The following is a 16,454-nucleotide window of genomic DNA, read 5'->3' on the forward strand; positions in this document are numbered from 1 at the left end:
AGGCATGATTAATAATAATATTATTATTATTATTAAAGTAGAAGGAGCTGCTTGGGCCCCTGACATCATCAAAGGGTCACATATGATGTTCAGTAGGCACCTGGGAGATTATTATTATTATAAACAGGATTTATATAGCGCCAACATATTACGCAGCACAGTACAATAAATAAGGGTTGCAAATGACTGACAAATACAGACCATGACACGGGGAGGAGAGGACCCTGCCCAGAAGAGCTTACAATCTAAGCGGCATCAGCTCTCTTGCTATGGATGGTTTTGGGGGATAAGACCCACAGGGTTTGTTCTTATAAATGTAACACAATGTTTAATCCATTCTAAAACCGCAAAGAACACTTTTACATAAAATAGTTTTATTAATAAAGCAATTTGCATTGCATTAGTACATCAGAACGCATTGTGTCCAAGGCATGTTACCCACGCACCGCAAGTGTTATTGTAGATTTATTGTCTATTTCCAATTGCAGAGCCCACTTTTAGGTAAAAAAAAAATTAGGGAGTATGTGTCCATCTTTATAAAAGTGCTGGAACAAAATACAACAGAGCTGTTTATATAAAGGCTGTCATACTAAAAGCCAACCCCATCAAGAGATGTCACCATCTAGACTATAGAAAACTCTGATTTAAAGGTAGATAAGTGCAGCTGTCCTGGATAACAAGGGTTGGGTGGGGTACACACCAAGCCTCATAATTTACAAATTGTGATTGTTTTTTTTTTTGTGATGGCTTTTTTATTACTTTTGCTTCATCTCCTGTCCATTCTTGACATTTCTGCAAAAGAAGTGAAAAAGGATTTGCAGGAGATGTTGAGGAGCTTAAAAGTTCAGGAAACCTTTCTCCTTGGTGGTCTACAGATTTCTGAATATGAAAAGACCCCTTGTTATAGACCCTCATGTTAGTTGTTACTAAAATTAAAAAAAAAGGGGGGCGTCGTGAAATGACAACAGCAATACTTGGATCTGGCCTCTTCTTTATGGAGTAAGGAAGCAGTTTACTTTAACTTGGACAATTTCCATGTGCACAGGTAAGTTCCTCATATAGCTGGAGGCCCCATTGGGCCACTGGGCATAATTTGTCATTTTTGGCCTGTTTATAGTCAGTTCTATCCCAGCCTTCTTCAGGATCGAAAGAATACTCTGTCCAGTAAGGGTTTATGGAGCTGAAACATCACCAACTCAAAGGAAACCCGCACGGTGCAAAATTTCAAGACATTTTGCTGCTGACCTTTTACCATAGAAATTGGTGGTTTCCTGTTGGCCTTGGCTCCATTTTTTTGAATTACAGATTAGGAACTGGTTTGGGAGTCAGAATGTCTATTCTGTGTGCTTGTTTTGGGTCCACCACCAAAAAATGTTGAAGCCTTGAATTGAATGAAATAAAAGCCAAGGAACCTCCATGTTCTTTCTTTCGACAAAATTCCTTTAGGGGATAAGAAGCATTCCTTAGTTTATCCAGGCATAAGGAAACATGTTATATTTCTCCCAGAGTGCACACTGAGCTGACCGATAGTCCTTCTCCACAGACAGCGATGTGGACAATAGTGCTGTCCCTTTGGGGTACTCTGGCCATTCAGACGGCATTTTTCCTGTAATTATAAATAAATTGGAATAAGTCAGTCTGGGTCCTCCAAAAACTATTTATTTCTCTGACAACTCCAGGTAGAACTAGGGGCTGCTTGCCCAAGGAAACCATTCTGTCTTTATTTGGCATTTCAGGCAACAAAGCATAAACCTTCAACCACCCAGCAGGTGGCTTCCATGTTTCTAACCTGATAGTTTCCTTTATTGTAATTTTTTTGGAACATTCTAAAACATTTAGGAGAACCCTTTCTACCTTCCACCATCCAATCCTATTAATCAACAATGCAGGTACTCTTTAACCCTATCCATAATCTATCTAAAGTGTGCCCTGGTGTGACAACATTGGAGATAATGTAACCTACATGTTACCTAATTTTACCTCGTTCACGAATCATAAAACTCAATGCAACATAACCATACCCAGAGTTGACCTTTCCTTCTGTAAATGCTAAATTCTAGGGTGACCTGCTGATCTGTTGGCTTTAGCATTTTATAAGATGCTTATCTAGACCCACCATGCTTCATAGTTGGTTAGGTTGTTGGTTGCTTAAAGTACAGGTAGTCCCCGGGTTACATACGAGATAGGAACTGTAGGTTTGTTCCTAAGTTGAATTTGTATGCCCATCAGAACATTATTTTAATAAATGCAATTAGGACAGATGTTTGTTTTAACATATTATTAGGCGTGGAGCGTGGTGTCAGTTACTGTATGAAATCCTCACTGTAAGTTAATCCCAAACAAAGCAAGCAAAAAAAAAATCTTTATGGAGCCTAGACTTTCAATAAGTTCTGAAGCAAGCTGTACTTTGATATGCAAAAAGAAACAACTGCAGAGTTTGTCTTGGTCATTAAAGAGTTACAAGAAGCTGCAGAAAGAGCTCAGTCCCTAAGATCACCCACAACCTCAGCTGTGTTTAGCAAAAGATTTTTTCTGCAAATCATGCAAACCGCCTCCGTCCTGCACAGAATGAGCAGGGAAGCCCTGTTCGTATCTAGAAGGCATCTATATGTCAGATGTCCTCAACCTGGGGAATACCTGTATTAAAATCAGCCAAACACTTAGCATTCTTAGCAATGGCAGCCTTCACATTTCAGTATCTAAAAGCTGGGAAGCTCCAATCTTTACCCCATGTGTGCGATATGCTGCCCTCTAGCTGATGAGTGATAGCATCCATTAGGCTTTGTGCTCACCTTCTTTTGCAAAGTAAATGAAGTATTTCTGGATCAGCCTTTGGAAGTCACGATCAGCTTCTGTGGTTTCTCCAAGCGAGTAATCCAAAGTTTCAAAAAATCCCAGGGTATCCAGCATATGAAAGGCAAACCAGCTCTCATAGGAGAAGAGATTATTGACTTTAACTGGCCGTGATGGAGTGTAGGTGACCTGGTAGCGGTATACAGGACTGGACAATGCAGCTGCAATTACAGATATATAATCATCAGTTATACACAGCAATTTTTTTATTCATTCCAATGTGGTCTTAGAAATTATTCTTCCAACAATATTCATCCAATCAGTGATACCACCCTCAAGGACAATTGCATATTCCATCTTGAGTTCATGAAAGTTATAATACTACAGTACATTCACAGTGGGGCCCCTTTATATCCTTTGCTTTCATTCAATTTGTCTGACATGTTTCGCAGAAATCACTGCTTCTTCAGAGAACCACAAAATATACTTGAAGGGATTATGCTGGTAATATTTCTGCATAGCCAAGATAATGCAGTATAAGTCTGCTGATAAGGAATGGTTGTTACTCAACTATCAGCAAAGAAAATTAGGGTGGGAGGTAGAAAGTGCCAAATCCATGTAGAGGTAAAGGAAAATATAGAAGTAAAAAAGGGGGTGAAACTTAAACTTGCCCTAAAGCATATCTCAGGTTAATGGCCTTTTTTGGATTTGTTTATAACATGCATCCCTTGGCACGTTTTTCTTGTTGTCTGCAAACTAATTGGTAACGTGTCTGCTATCGTTTTGTCCAAATAAAGTACCATGAGTACAGAAAATTAAGATGGAGATGATCAAAGGGAAATTTATCTTTGATGTTGTCCTTTTTGTAAACAAAGATGTAATGGAATTCTGAGACATGGGATATATATTACCTGCAGCTTGTTTGGCCAACTCGTTCTTGGGACAGGAAGCCCTAATGTCAGACACCATGGTCATGTAGGTCTTCTCCACACATCGTTCAGGCTGGGAGCAGAACTCAGAGGTTTTATAGAGACCAAGAGCTTCATCTCCTAGACTTTCCCCAAATGTGTTCAGACGTACTGTGAAGAACATTATACAAGTCATCCTGAAAATTCATGAAAAGTTTACCCTTCAATCACTAAGAGAACACTCACATTTGACAAACCAGCGGTAGTCTTCCTCCGTCCACTTGGACAGGTTGGTAAAAACTGGGCTGTGGAGAAAAGGGACATTAATGCATTGGAACGTGGGATGCACAGCAAATATCTAGAGCAACTTTTCTCAACCATTTTAACATGGGGGGAACCCCTAAAAAACCTCCAGGGCTTAGGGGACCCCTCCTATAGTTGGTTTATCCACAGCTCATAGTACATTAGTGTGATGGCCAAAGGGAAGACTGTTTTTCTTACAGATGGACAAATATTAAATTTGTACCAGCAATATCTAACATGAGAGGCAAAAATTGCTCCAGGGACTCCCACCAACCCCTGGAGGGAACCCTGCTTGAGAAACCCAGATCTAGACAATACCTAAAAGCAACTTGCTTCTGTTGACTTCCAGACAGGGATGGACTTCTCTTTGAAATAGAATTACAGTCTGGCATAACGTACAATAAACACCCAAATCTTTATTATCTATACCATTATCCTATCTACCTTTGTAATGTCACCTGTGTAAAACACAACTGCCCCTATTGCACAGTGCCTGAAGCAGCCATTGTGCACGATTAGGTCATATCCTTTTCAGGGGGGAGCAATATACATGTGAGAAAAAGTATTTTGTTGATTAAGATTAGTTTGTTAGGCAGAATGGTTTTGTTTGTTTACTTAGCAAACAGAAGCTTATTCCCTGCTATCTATACATCAAAATACACAGTAAGTGTGGGACACTTCCACCACAGTCCAGCACTAAATACTGTTCTCAAAAGGTAATATTGGTGTGGCAAATCTGTTGGAACAGTGGGGAAAACAAAATGTTTTTGTTTTTAATCACCTGCTCTCCCTCCTCACAATCTTTGGAAATTGGATAATTGATTGTTTTATTGACTACCTCCAGGCATGACTGTAAAGGACCAACACCTGGAGACCATAGTTTCTGATTTTTCTAGCCATGTTCTATATCAAAATGGTTCACCTTTAGCAGTACTTGTGTAAAACTGTTGGATTCACTAATGCTGTGTCTAAGATTCAGCAATACCATTTATATTTACAGGTAGTCCCCGGGTTACATATGAGATAGGGGCTGTAGCTTTGTTCTTAAACTTTATGGATCCTAAACATTCATTAACTTCTGGAGCAAGCTGTGCTTTGATATGCAAAAAGAAAAAACTGCAGAGTTTGTCTTGATTGAAGAGTTACAAGAGCTTGCAGAACAGCAAAAGTCTTCTTCTGCAAGTCATGCAAACCGCCCCCTCCCCCCATCAAGCCTCTGTCCTGCACAAGCAGGGAAGCCTCGTTTGTATTTAGGAGTCGTCCGTATGTCGGATATCCTTAACTTGGGGACTACCTGTACAGCATAAACGCATAAATCTATAAAAGTGCTGGTTGGTTGTATCTCCTTCTAACCCTGCCTGAAGCCCAGCCCTAAATCCAGGAGCTAGTAATTGTCTTACGCAAACTCGGCTTCTTGCAAGGTAGTACCGATCACATATGGCACATCACTGTAGCCCTCTTTCTTCTCCTTCCATACATCCTGCGGGGGAAATGGCACCACATATCCATCCACCACAGGCAACGGGCCAATAAATTGGTCTTTTTGTGGCAAGTCACACAGATCTTCTGATGCCCATTTTGGATATTCCTCCCAAGGGATAGACTGGAAGTCATAGAGGCAACATGATATCACATGAAAAGCCACAGTACCATATAATAGGCAGTTTTATTAAAGAATAAACCCCCATTGCAATGTTCTGGGTGTACATAACTTGTAGTTTATTGGTCATTGCACCTTTTAACCTTCATACAATAAACTAAACTGGGTACATTTTTTAGGTGTAAGTGGCAATATTTTTAGGTATTTTATTATCACTTGATATACTTTATGATTAAACATTTGTGGACACCTAACTAGTATAAGCTTGCAGGACACCCCAAGGGCATTAATAAAGGGTTGGCCTCCTCCTCTGTTGCAGCTTTACCAGCTTCCACTCCTCTGGCAAGGCCTCTGGGATTTGCAAATGTGTCGATAAGATTGTGCCCCATTGGGCCTAAAAAAAAATCAGTTTTGAGGTCAGGTATTGATGTTGGACTAGAATACTTGGTTTCTAGCTGGCAAACAGTGCTCCAATTCATTCATTAGAAGGGTGTTCAGTAGGGTTGAGGTCAGGGCTCTGTGCAGATCGCTGGATTTCTTACAAAGCAAACTCGTTAAACTTGGATTTGTGTATGAGTCATGATGAAACAGAACTCAACTCTTTCCATTGGGGTAAATTTGCACAATTTTAAACAATGCCACTGTATGCTGGATCATTAACCATACCATCCCTGGAAATACCTGAACGTGAAGGGTTGTCTCCATATGTTAAGCCATATACAGTATAATATGAGTAAGAAATCTATAGGGTGAATGTCATCAGATACATTAATAAGACACCCTGCTAAAGACAATGAGATAAATGCAATAAAAAACCCTAAGCTTTTTCTACTCATTGACTACAAGCTTCTCGGCCATAGGCGACACTTACTTGAAGGATCTTGGTTACATTCAGCTGCCTCAAACACTCAGCATCTTGGCAGCCCGTTTTCTTAAGAAATACCAGATTGTCCTTCTCTGCCTCCGCCATGGTGGCTTTAAAAACGGACGATCCGCTGATATCAATAGCACGATGAAAGAGACCCTTGGCCAAGGGGGAAACCATCATGGTCCAGACTGAAGTGCCTCCTTCATTAGGAAGAGCATTCGTATGAGGGTGGCCAGAAACAAAACATAACTATGGTACATTTTTTATTATGGTGTCTTCTGGAAATGTTACTACAAGCATTAATGTATTTGTTAAAACCACACCGCTAGTTTTAAAGGACTATCGTCTTTGGGTGTTAAATACATTAGGCATACAATATAATATGGATGTGTAAAGAACCCAATCCATTACCTAGAATGTCCTGATCTGACAATTGTCTATTGCAAGGTCTAGAAGCAGGTAAAATATTCAGTGGTATTCATTGTGTCCTTACAGCACCCAGGTCCTGAGTTTCATTGCCATTGGCATGGATTTAGCATTTGTTTTACCTAATTCATATATAAACATTCTCCTAATGCTTGTATATGTTTTCTCCCACAATGCAAAGATAAGTGAATTGAGTTTAGACTACATAGACCTCCCTGTGTGATTGACTTTAGTTGTACAATTTGTAGTGGTGTTTGATTGTAAGCTCCTAGGACAGAGAAAGTGAATAATAACCACAATGCTATAAAATACAATAATGAATTATTACTGACACACTGTTCTCACCTGAGCTTTGGCCATATATCGTCACCTTGTTCGGGTCACCACCAAAATATTGGATGTTCTTCTGTACCCATTTTAGAGCGGCCAACTGATCCATTAAACCATAGTTTCCTGCAAATCGATGATTGAGAAAAATAATTTTTTTTATCATTAGCAGTTCTTCAAACACATCTGCCTTTAGGAGGAGGCAGTGGGTCTGATTTACTGAGGTTCTACAAGACTGGAGAAGGTGGGTCCATCAACCAAGGTAATTGGGACAACCTGGAATGGATAACTTTAAAATTGTTTGCTAGCAGGTAGCAATGGATTTTATTCCTTTACCAAGTCAGAGCAGATCCTACTAAGAATTTCTGAAAGTACAATACCTCACTAATAAAATGTATTACCAATTTGTCAAAAAAAAAAAAACATTCCAGGGTTGCTGGATCACCAAGGTTCTACTGTGATGGTCTATCTTCTCCAATCCTAAAGAACGTTCATAATGCTGGCCCAGTGTGTTATTAGGTGTTTGCACTGGAGCTCAGCCCTGCTGAGAATGTGAATAATGATTGAGCAGAATAGAGAAATGGGAACAATGCAGATTTAAATGTTTGTTGAGGTGGGATAAGCACATGTGGCTCTTCCTATAAAGTACAGTTATCTATTGCTCTCCCCAATGGTGGAATTCCCTATGTTGGGTAGATATGGGATCTGGCAGGGTGAGTAGTAGTTCCATTGGGTCCTTCTGTGATAATTGCACCATAGCTTCAGATCTACTATGTGTAAGAAACTAATATTTCTGAAACTCAACCTGGATAAAACAGAACTCATCATCACCCCACCCTCAAAATCCGCAACTCCCCCCAGACAAATATCTCACTGTTAACAACACTGTTATTCGGCCCTCCCCTCAGGCACGTTGTCTTGGTGTCACCTTTGACTCGGCCCTCTCATTTATAATTCCAATTCCTATAAATGCCATTCTTTTGTAGGTTGGGAGGCTGCAGGAAGGCTCTACTGCATCAAAGTCCTTATCCAGAAACGTTTCTTCTTCTTCTTCCTCTTGAGAGTCCACCAGATGCTTAAACTCGGATTGGGTGCCTTGCTCTACTCGAGCAGCTCCACGACTGTCGAGAAAACAATAATAATAATATTATATTAATAGTTTCAATGCTTTCAGTGGCTACAACTGCTAGGCAAAGCTGAATAATGAAATGTGACCATAGATGGAGGCTTTTTTTCTATTGCAAGGATGGAATAAACTAAACAATAATGCTGAGCAGGAGGCTGGCACATTCTCAGAAAGAATAAAGTTTATATATTTTGCCATACAGCAAGTCAATGCACTCGGCACAGTTTCATGGATTCTCTTTTGCTTATCAGAATTACGGTGTATGTGTGATTTTCCATATTTTTGTTTCCTGGCTTATGGGATCAATAGGAAAAGAAGGAAAGGCAAGTACTGGGGGTGTCCTATATTGATAATCTCCTACTTCCCATTGAGTGAGCAAAGTTACAGATTCTTGTGGAGAAAGAAGGAGAAGAAAAGCGAGCAGAAATTAACTAAAGCTAACCATTCACTATGCAATATAATATCCACAGCTCCTGGTATGTTAGTGTGGAGGTCAGTGGGAACAATGTGTCTTATATTGCTGGCCAGTGGGAAGAATGTCACCATTACAGCCAAATAGATTATTGGTGTCAGGGGTAACTGATCTGAGACACACAAACGTCCCCTAGCAAGCTTTTTGAGAAACATTGATCTAAGTCTCTGATATCATTCATGTAGAAGTTATATCACCGCAGGAAAATGAAAAGTAAAGTGTTATCAAATATATGAAGACCAAAAGTTAGTCAAAAAATCTAATTTACAATCTATATGTTGATAGAATGCCAGTTCATTATATTGGGAGCAAAACCACTCCTTTATTTATAAAACAGGTAATCTGAAATTACTTCCAACATTCCCTGGTGGGAATCAACAACTCCAATGAAACCCATGGACCTGGAAGATTCCCAGGAGAGAATAGCAAATTCCCAGTTTTATTAATAGAGCCCTTTGTGCAATAGACATAATCATGAATTGACAATTCATCTGCATTACAACCAAACATATGGTGGTGGACTAAATACTTGTAGATGATCAGAAGGATGGATGTACATCCTTGCCTTTACATCAACATGAAATAATATTGAGAATATAACTGCGTAGTGTAAATAAAGTTAGCAGCTGCATTTCGTCCCATTCAGTGCAGTTTGGTGGAATGAGTGGAAACCTCAGATTGTGGTAATTGGTAACTAAAACGTTTCTGCTTTCAGACACAATAAAGCCTATGGTCTTATTTGATAAAAAGACAGAGAAATTTACCTTCTATTCACAAGCTGCCCAGCTTCCTAGTGCTGGAAGAACCGGTATTCCTATGTGGGCATACCCTCCTCCACCCCCTGGCACAAACAAGGCTTGGTAATTAATGCTGTTTATTTGCCTTGTGGAGCATATCACTTTTATAAATTCTAATCCTGATTATTCCAGTTGTTTAATAACCTTATGGAGGGATCATGTTCCCAGGGCTCTGTGCAAGCTATTCATGCAGGGCCACCATGGAGTGACAAGGGATACATTTCCACCAAATGCTTGACTTTTGCAATGCTGGGCTCAGGGGTTTACCTAGTATGGGGCCCAGAAATTTCTGTTGGTGGCCCTGTATCCATGTACTAGGATTGGGGGTGCTCCAAATTGCCCGGCTCTTCTCCTCACTCTACATAGAAAAGTTCAATCAGCATATATTGGAGATTGATTTCATAATTTTCAAGAACACTTGACCCCCCAATTGACACCTGGTTTGTACAATGCTGGGAATATGTACCTTTTTATAATAATTATTTTATAATAATTTGACTTAAAGGTTTTGGTTTGTAATTTGGATTTTTAGGAGTAAAAAAAGAATTGCTTTCTGATCTGAACAATATGGTAGACAGAGCTTGAAAGTGAATTATACTTAAAAACCTTTTGGTTGCTTCTTTTATAATGACGTGTTTAGGTATGTAAACTTGGGAATGTTTTATTCTAAGTAGTCTTTCTAGTCTCTTTGCTTTTTTCTGACGGGTTTCAAACAGTACAGAGGAAACTTAAAAGATCAAATGGGCTGCTGGTAATGATCCTGATCGCACATCAGGGTGCATTTTAAGCCTTCCTGCTCATGTTTATTTATGGGAAAGGGAAATATTTATTTATGGGTTGTTTTTTACAGGAAAAATAAGATTCAGCCTCTTAGCTAGATGATGTGCTTGGTTCTTATGGACTGACGCAAGCTCCTTTGGAATATTGCCCCCATAAGGGTGGCTGACATAGCAATCCAAGTCTGGACACTATCCCTGTCGGGTTGTAAAACAACTATTAAAGCTGACCTGTCTCCTGGCTTGGTCAGTGTTAATAGCTAACGCTATAGTTAATGCCCACCCAATGCAGCATGATTTCCTACATTTGAGATCAGATTGACACATCAGAAATAATTCTCAAGTCAATGACAAGTAAATTTGTTCTTAAATTGACCTTCTAAGCTGCTTCAGTCTGGTTTAAGTTGCTTTTGCTACTGAACATCTCAACCATGACATGGAAAAATATTTGGGGAGTCATTGAAAGGTAATACTACAGAACTGGGGATTCAGATTATTATAAATGCCCACGGCTGGTTCTCTGTAGAAGGGTTACATGTAAATCAATATATCTGATGCCTCTTACTGGCTACGCATAACACACAACTGTTATTGGCTTCTAGGCAGCCCAGATTGAATGATTTTTGGATATCGATCTGTTGCTATTCTGCTTGTGTGTCCCCCTGTTTGTCTGCAGTGCACCCATCATGCAATATATGCAATGGAAGGTGCATGGTGCAAAAATTCCAGGTGTCTTGATAGCCAGCCAGACTTGCTTAATCCGTCATGCTGTCTTTGTGGATATGATTTATAATTTAAAGGATAATTAGGCTTTAACTCGTTGCATAAAGGAATTGAGGTGTGGCTGATATTTGACACCTTGAGCTCCTACATTATTAAATAATACTGTATACTCACTACAATGGTTAAATGTGTTTTTTCCCCTTAGTTTAGGGATTCTCAACCAGGGTCCAGCAGAACTTGTGCGGAGCAACCAGCGATTGTTGAGACAATGAACATATTATCAGGGTTATGTAATTACAATATATCATACAGAGTGAAGGGGTCAGGAATTTATAGTGTACAAAGCGCAGGGCTCAGACTTATGTCATGTACAGCACACTGTATAGAGTGCTCTGGCATAGCTCTGACTGCCCCCAATTGCTCTGTCCCTCTTTACTCCTCATTTGTTCTTTTACAAAATGCTGTGAGAGAGAATTTAGGGTTACCCCTTACCCAAACAGAGAAATTACTGACATTCACCCATCCACAGAATTAAATGCATCATGTAAGGAGACGCATGTCTGGCTGGCAATCCTGGGTTGTGCGCCAACACAGTATTCTTATATCCATGGAATTAGTTGTCTGTTTTTTGCTCTGCAGCTTGTAGCATCAGCGGCTTCCCTATAGCTGTGCACCTTCTATCTGAGTTATTTACTCTGCTTCCCCAACACATACATTGAGGCTGTGTGCAGCTGGAGATTTGGAGTTTAGGTGTTAAACTGGGCTGACTTGCTGTTGATGTGTACATTCGTAGAACTATCTGGTATCCTGCCTGAACCTACCCTGTGCCTGTGACCCTAACTCTGCTTTGTCTCTACCCCTGGATAGCTCATCAGGCGGAGGCTTACTATAGGTGAGGAGTGCGGCATTAGATTGGGGAACTGCTGCCTGGACCAGGGCCTTACACATAAAAATTTAAACTATAACTAGATGTACTATAATGATGCGTACCTATCTCTCTTTGCTCATATATGAAATATAGAACTCCTGAAGAAGGGGTTTATTAGCCACGAAACGCGTTGGAGTTCCCATCATCTAGTTGTGACTACATATGTAAAAGAACGCTCCACTTCTTTTAACCACAGCAATAGTATACAGGGACATTTCATCCATAGACCTATATTATTAGGAAAGTGGGCGGTGTATATCTCTGCATGATGCATACATGGAATGGTACTCAATATTGACTTTATAACAATTTACTAAAATATGCTGTAAACTTCAGTTGTTTGTGTTATAAAGATACAGTGCACAAAAACATTTATGTATTTTAATCTATGAATAATAAGTGGATCAGGAGAGAAACTTTGCAACAGATCCACGAGTGAGATATATCCTCCATGCTGAAAAAGAATTTGGATTTACCTAAAAATTATTTTCTTTGGTCAGGCAAATGCTTACGGTTTACACTCAACACTAAGGAATCTATTTATAAAACAGAATCTGACATTCCCTTGTGGGAATCAATTAATGTCATTGAAACACATGATAGAAGATTTCTTTACAATTAGATCGTTACAATTATTAATTAATCCTTATTTAGATATAATCCATACAGATAAAAAAGAAAAAAAAAACTCTGAGCTCTTGTATGTGTGTACACATCTATACAATAACTCAGCCAACACAAATCATCACTTTACTTTTCATTTTCCTGCTGTGATATAACTTCTACATGAATGATATCAGAGACTTAGATCAATGTTTCTCAAAAAGCTTGCTAGGGGACGTTTGTGTGTCTCAGATTAGTTACCCCTGACACCAATAATCTATTTGGCTGTAATGGTGACATTCTTTCCACTGGCCAGCAGTATAAGATGCATTGTTCCCACTGACCTCCACACTAACATACCAAGAGCTGTGGATATTATTATAGCCATATTTCCCAATACCGGACAGGTATTCCAAGGGTCCCCCCATAGTAAAAAGGTTGAGAAAGTTCAAATCTCAGCCTGTAAACCGCATGGAGTTTGTATGTTTTCCCTGTGTTTGTGTGGGTTTCCTCCCACATCCGAAAAAAAACATACTGGTAGGATCATTGGCTAATGTTAAACATAATAAGCATTGTACATGCATTGGGTTTCTTTCCCTAGAAACAGTCTTTTGTGATCGCTTCCAGTGACAAATTAATTAACGAGTGCTGTTCAGTTCTATGGAGAGGGGAGGAGGGTGACAAGCGAGTGGCTGTGCTCTTCTTCATAGGTAAGTACAGCAGTCATCCCCACTCAGGTGCTCATTGATCATCCAGGATTGATTTATGGATGACATTGAGGGGGACTGCTGTACACTTGCTACATTTTTGCCTGAGATAATCACAATTGTTCCTCTTGGGTAACAATCATTTAGCAATAAGCACCCCCTGCACTCTCCTCTATAGGAATCTTTGCTCAATTATTAATTGAGCAGCCAGGACAGATTGATGAACGACATAGCATCTGTACAACAGTCCTGCAAACTTTGCCTAAAAGATCACAACCTATTGTTTCAGGCAAGTGTGTGTGTGTGTGTGTGTGTGTGTGTGTGTGTGTGTGTGTAGCTTTAGATTATGACTATGGTGAGGACATGAGATTGTGAGATCTGGGTAATAGTGACATGACTATGGACTCTGTACAGAGCTGTGGAATATGTTGGTAATAGATATGATAAAAAATTATATGCAATAACAAACAACAATAGACCCAAGCTGTTCAGGACCTGTCCAAAAAAAAAAAAAAAAAGGTTTGCATTATTTTCCTGCTTGGCTAACGCTGTGCGCGTCATTATATAGGAGTCGTCATGACCTGGAGGTTCTGATCTCCCTAAAAAAATTCTGTGTATAGCAAAAACCTTGGATATCTGAGACGAAAAGAATTCTTTATTTTGGCAGTCGATTGCTAAAGCATGCAATAGAAATTGTAGAAGGCATGATGTCACTTTAACTTGAAGCTGTCGCAATCTGATACAAACTGAATCTAATCCAGATGTAAAGAATTAGGGAATAATCTGAGGCTAATAAATCTGTATGTAGGGAAGGCACTGAGCCTGCAAGTGACAACGCACACAGATAAAAGCAGGTGACACCGGTCTATGTGTATAAGTGCTAACAACCTATATAGACCTGGCGAGGCCTCCGGAACACCTGAACGTGGCTACCAAATGGTTAAAGCTGAAAATCCTCCACAGCCTCTCCCTCCCTTCAGCCTCCCTCCAGAGAGGATTTCCTACTTACTTGCTCCCCGCCATGCTGGCTCTCAACTGCATGAAAACACACAATTGCTCCTCCCTAGGAAGCCGACCTTTGTTCTGTGTCTATAATGTATCACCCAGCGCCGCTTACCAACCAAATGACCATGTCATACACATATCAGTCACACCCGTTTTCCTGCATTGCTCCACATACATGTACGGAATGTACGTGCACGGAATGCTGCTCATCCTGAGGGCCGGGCCTGTACACTTCTACCAGGTCCGGGTGTTTTCTGGTTGGACTGGAATGCTTTGTAGAAACATAGAAGTGTGATGGGAGACAAAAACCAAGCGCCCCCTTTTACTTTACCCCAGGCATAAATAAAATAACATTGGCTGGCTCACCAACGTAGCCGTTCCATGCAGCTAGTACTCTTTTGGTGTATTAATACTTTCTAAGATTAGTTTAGAACTTTCCTCCGGCCGGCCTTGGGTCAGGTCCCCCGGTTCTTCATTTTGGCTTTAGGGATGGTCCAGATCTTCATTTCTGCCCAGCCAAAGCTGAGTTACTGAGTTGGTAATGGTGACAGAGACCCTCAAGGCCAGAAATGTCAACAATATTCTTCCTGTTAGCTGCACCGATGCATTAAAAAGTTTGTATGCATTTTAGTGACCTCTCAATGTCTACTATGTGTAAACTTTAAAATCCCCCATCGTCCAATGAAGGGGCTATTCTGAGCTCCGAGACGTGACCGGTGTCCTTGTCATAATTTTATTGTGCTGGTGATTAATGCAGGAAGAATAGATTGCTTGAAGGGCGATGTGTGTTTTTATATCACTGCAGCACCCATGGAAAAATGTACCAGTAAATGGGAACTACAGTTTAGAAAGTTGCTGGGAGCCACTTGTCGTATGTTATGTCAGCAGCACTAGCAGGCTCGGAGGTGTCACTCTTTAACCGTCTTTTAGCTGCTACATAAAAGGTAACATAAGGAAGTGATGGGAGGGGTGGAGCAGCTGGGCCAGCACAGGGCACTACTAGAATAAGCACTACCAGAAGAGGAGACAGCTTTGAGTTGCAGAAAGGTGGTGTTTTTTTTGCATTTTTTTTAGCAAATTTAAATAATCTCTGTAGTGGGGACACAGCAATAAAAACCAGAACTCTAAAATTAGGTTTTGCTTGTTTTTGCCAGACTGCCCTGTATTTTTTTTCTTCATCTCAGCACTGCAGATCTATTGCATCCTTTCCGCCACCACGTCCCATCTACATGAACTCACTTCAGCAGTGGCTATGCCTCCTTGCTCTGTATCACAATGGTGGACAATACCTGTGCAATGTGAGACATGCATTTGCAGTGCATTTGATAGGGTGACAACACAGCAAATAGACAAAGTGTTGTCACATGTAGCTAAACTTTACACATCAAAAAAGAGCAAAGTGGCCCCTGCTGGACCACATTAATAGGCCATTAAAAATCCTATCTGAATAAAGTATAATCTTTTTGGTGCTGAGGTTCTGGTATATGATTGGCTCTCTGTGCTATTAGTGATACAAATGTAAAATTCTTCTAAGTAACTTTATACTTACGACATTTTAGCAGCTGGGTTTCCATTTACTTTACTACTTACTAGTAGCAATTCTTGGTATAAGCAATTTTTCTTGGTAAGCTGCATAATGGAGTGGTCCTGCCCACCCCCTGTAAAGTGAGGCTTCTTCCCGTCTTTATTGCCCTCCATCTGCACATGGGTAGATGCAGATTCAGCTGATAACTTCCGGCAATTAGTAATTGTGCTGATTGATCTGTTTTTTAATAACTGATGTTAAAGCCCAACTCTGGTCTAATTTTTTTTATATGGTCCCCATGGTGGTTTTAATACAAAAGAATAAAAAAACCTTGATGCTGAGTTCTCTTCTGCAGTACCTCCATTTCACCACAAGATGTCTAGTTCAATGACCCCTAATGACAGTATTAATTGAAGGCTGTCATGGACCCATCTAATCATTGAATTCTCATATTTCCTTTCTGTTTGGTTCTGTTAAAGAGGAGCTATACTGCAAAAGTACAAAAATTGTGAGCGAGTGGGTTGTTTATTGGAGAAGGGTCCAGCAATGTCACCTCTGCATTAAAAA

At 40.1% G+C, this 16,454-nt stretch overlaps 1 protein-coding gene across 1 annotated transcript; it reads right to left on the bottom strand.

Annotated features, from left to right (window-relative positions):
• Positions 1 to 357: 357 nt before the first annotated feature.
• LOC140337750 (carboxylesterase 5A-like) lies at positions 358 to 14,554 on the bottom strand. Its single transcript, XM_072421548.1, has 9 exons — positions 14,475 to 14,554; positions 8,154 to 8,346; positions 7,244 to 7,469; positions 6,476 to 6,672; positions 5,405 to 5,607; positions 3,948 to 4,006; positions 3,705 to 3,872; positions 2,793 to 3,014; positions 358 to 1,606 (listed from the first exon to the last, which is right to left on the bottom strand). Exons 1-9 carry the CDS (start codon positions 14,537 to 14,539, stop codon positions 1,464 to 1,466), a joined length of 1,476 nt encoding a protein of 491 aa, XP_072277649.1. The 5' UTR covers positions 14,540 to 14,554; the 3' UTR covers positions 358 to 1,463.
• Positions 14,555 to 16,454: the final 1,900 nt, after the last annotated feature.

The sequence above is a fragment of the Pyxicephalus adspersus genome, chromosome 9 (assembly GCF_032062135.1).
Source record: "Pyxicephalus adspersus chromosome 9, UCB_Pads_2.0, whole genome shotgun sequence".
Lineage (NCBI taxonomy): Eukaryota > Metazoa > Chordata > Amphibia > Anura > Pyxicephalidae > Pyxicephalus > Pyxicephalus adspersus.

What these genes read in the sequence shown, in the direction of transcription:
- LOC140337750 (XM_072421548.1), bottom strand. Translation starts at nt 14,539, where the DNA reads ATGTATGTGGAGCAATGCAGGAAAACGGGTGTGACTGATATGTGTATG. An exon ending in GATATATGGCCAAAGCTCAG is followed by an intron (nt 6,673 to 7,243) that starts GTGAGAACAGTG and finishes TTCCTAATGAAG; the next exon opens with GAGGCACTTCAGTCTGGACC. An exon ending in CTACCGCTGGTTTGTCAAAT is followed by an intron (nt 3,873 to 3,947) that starts GTGAGTGTTCTC and finishes TGTTCTTCACAG; the next exon opens with TACGTCTGAACACATTTGGG.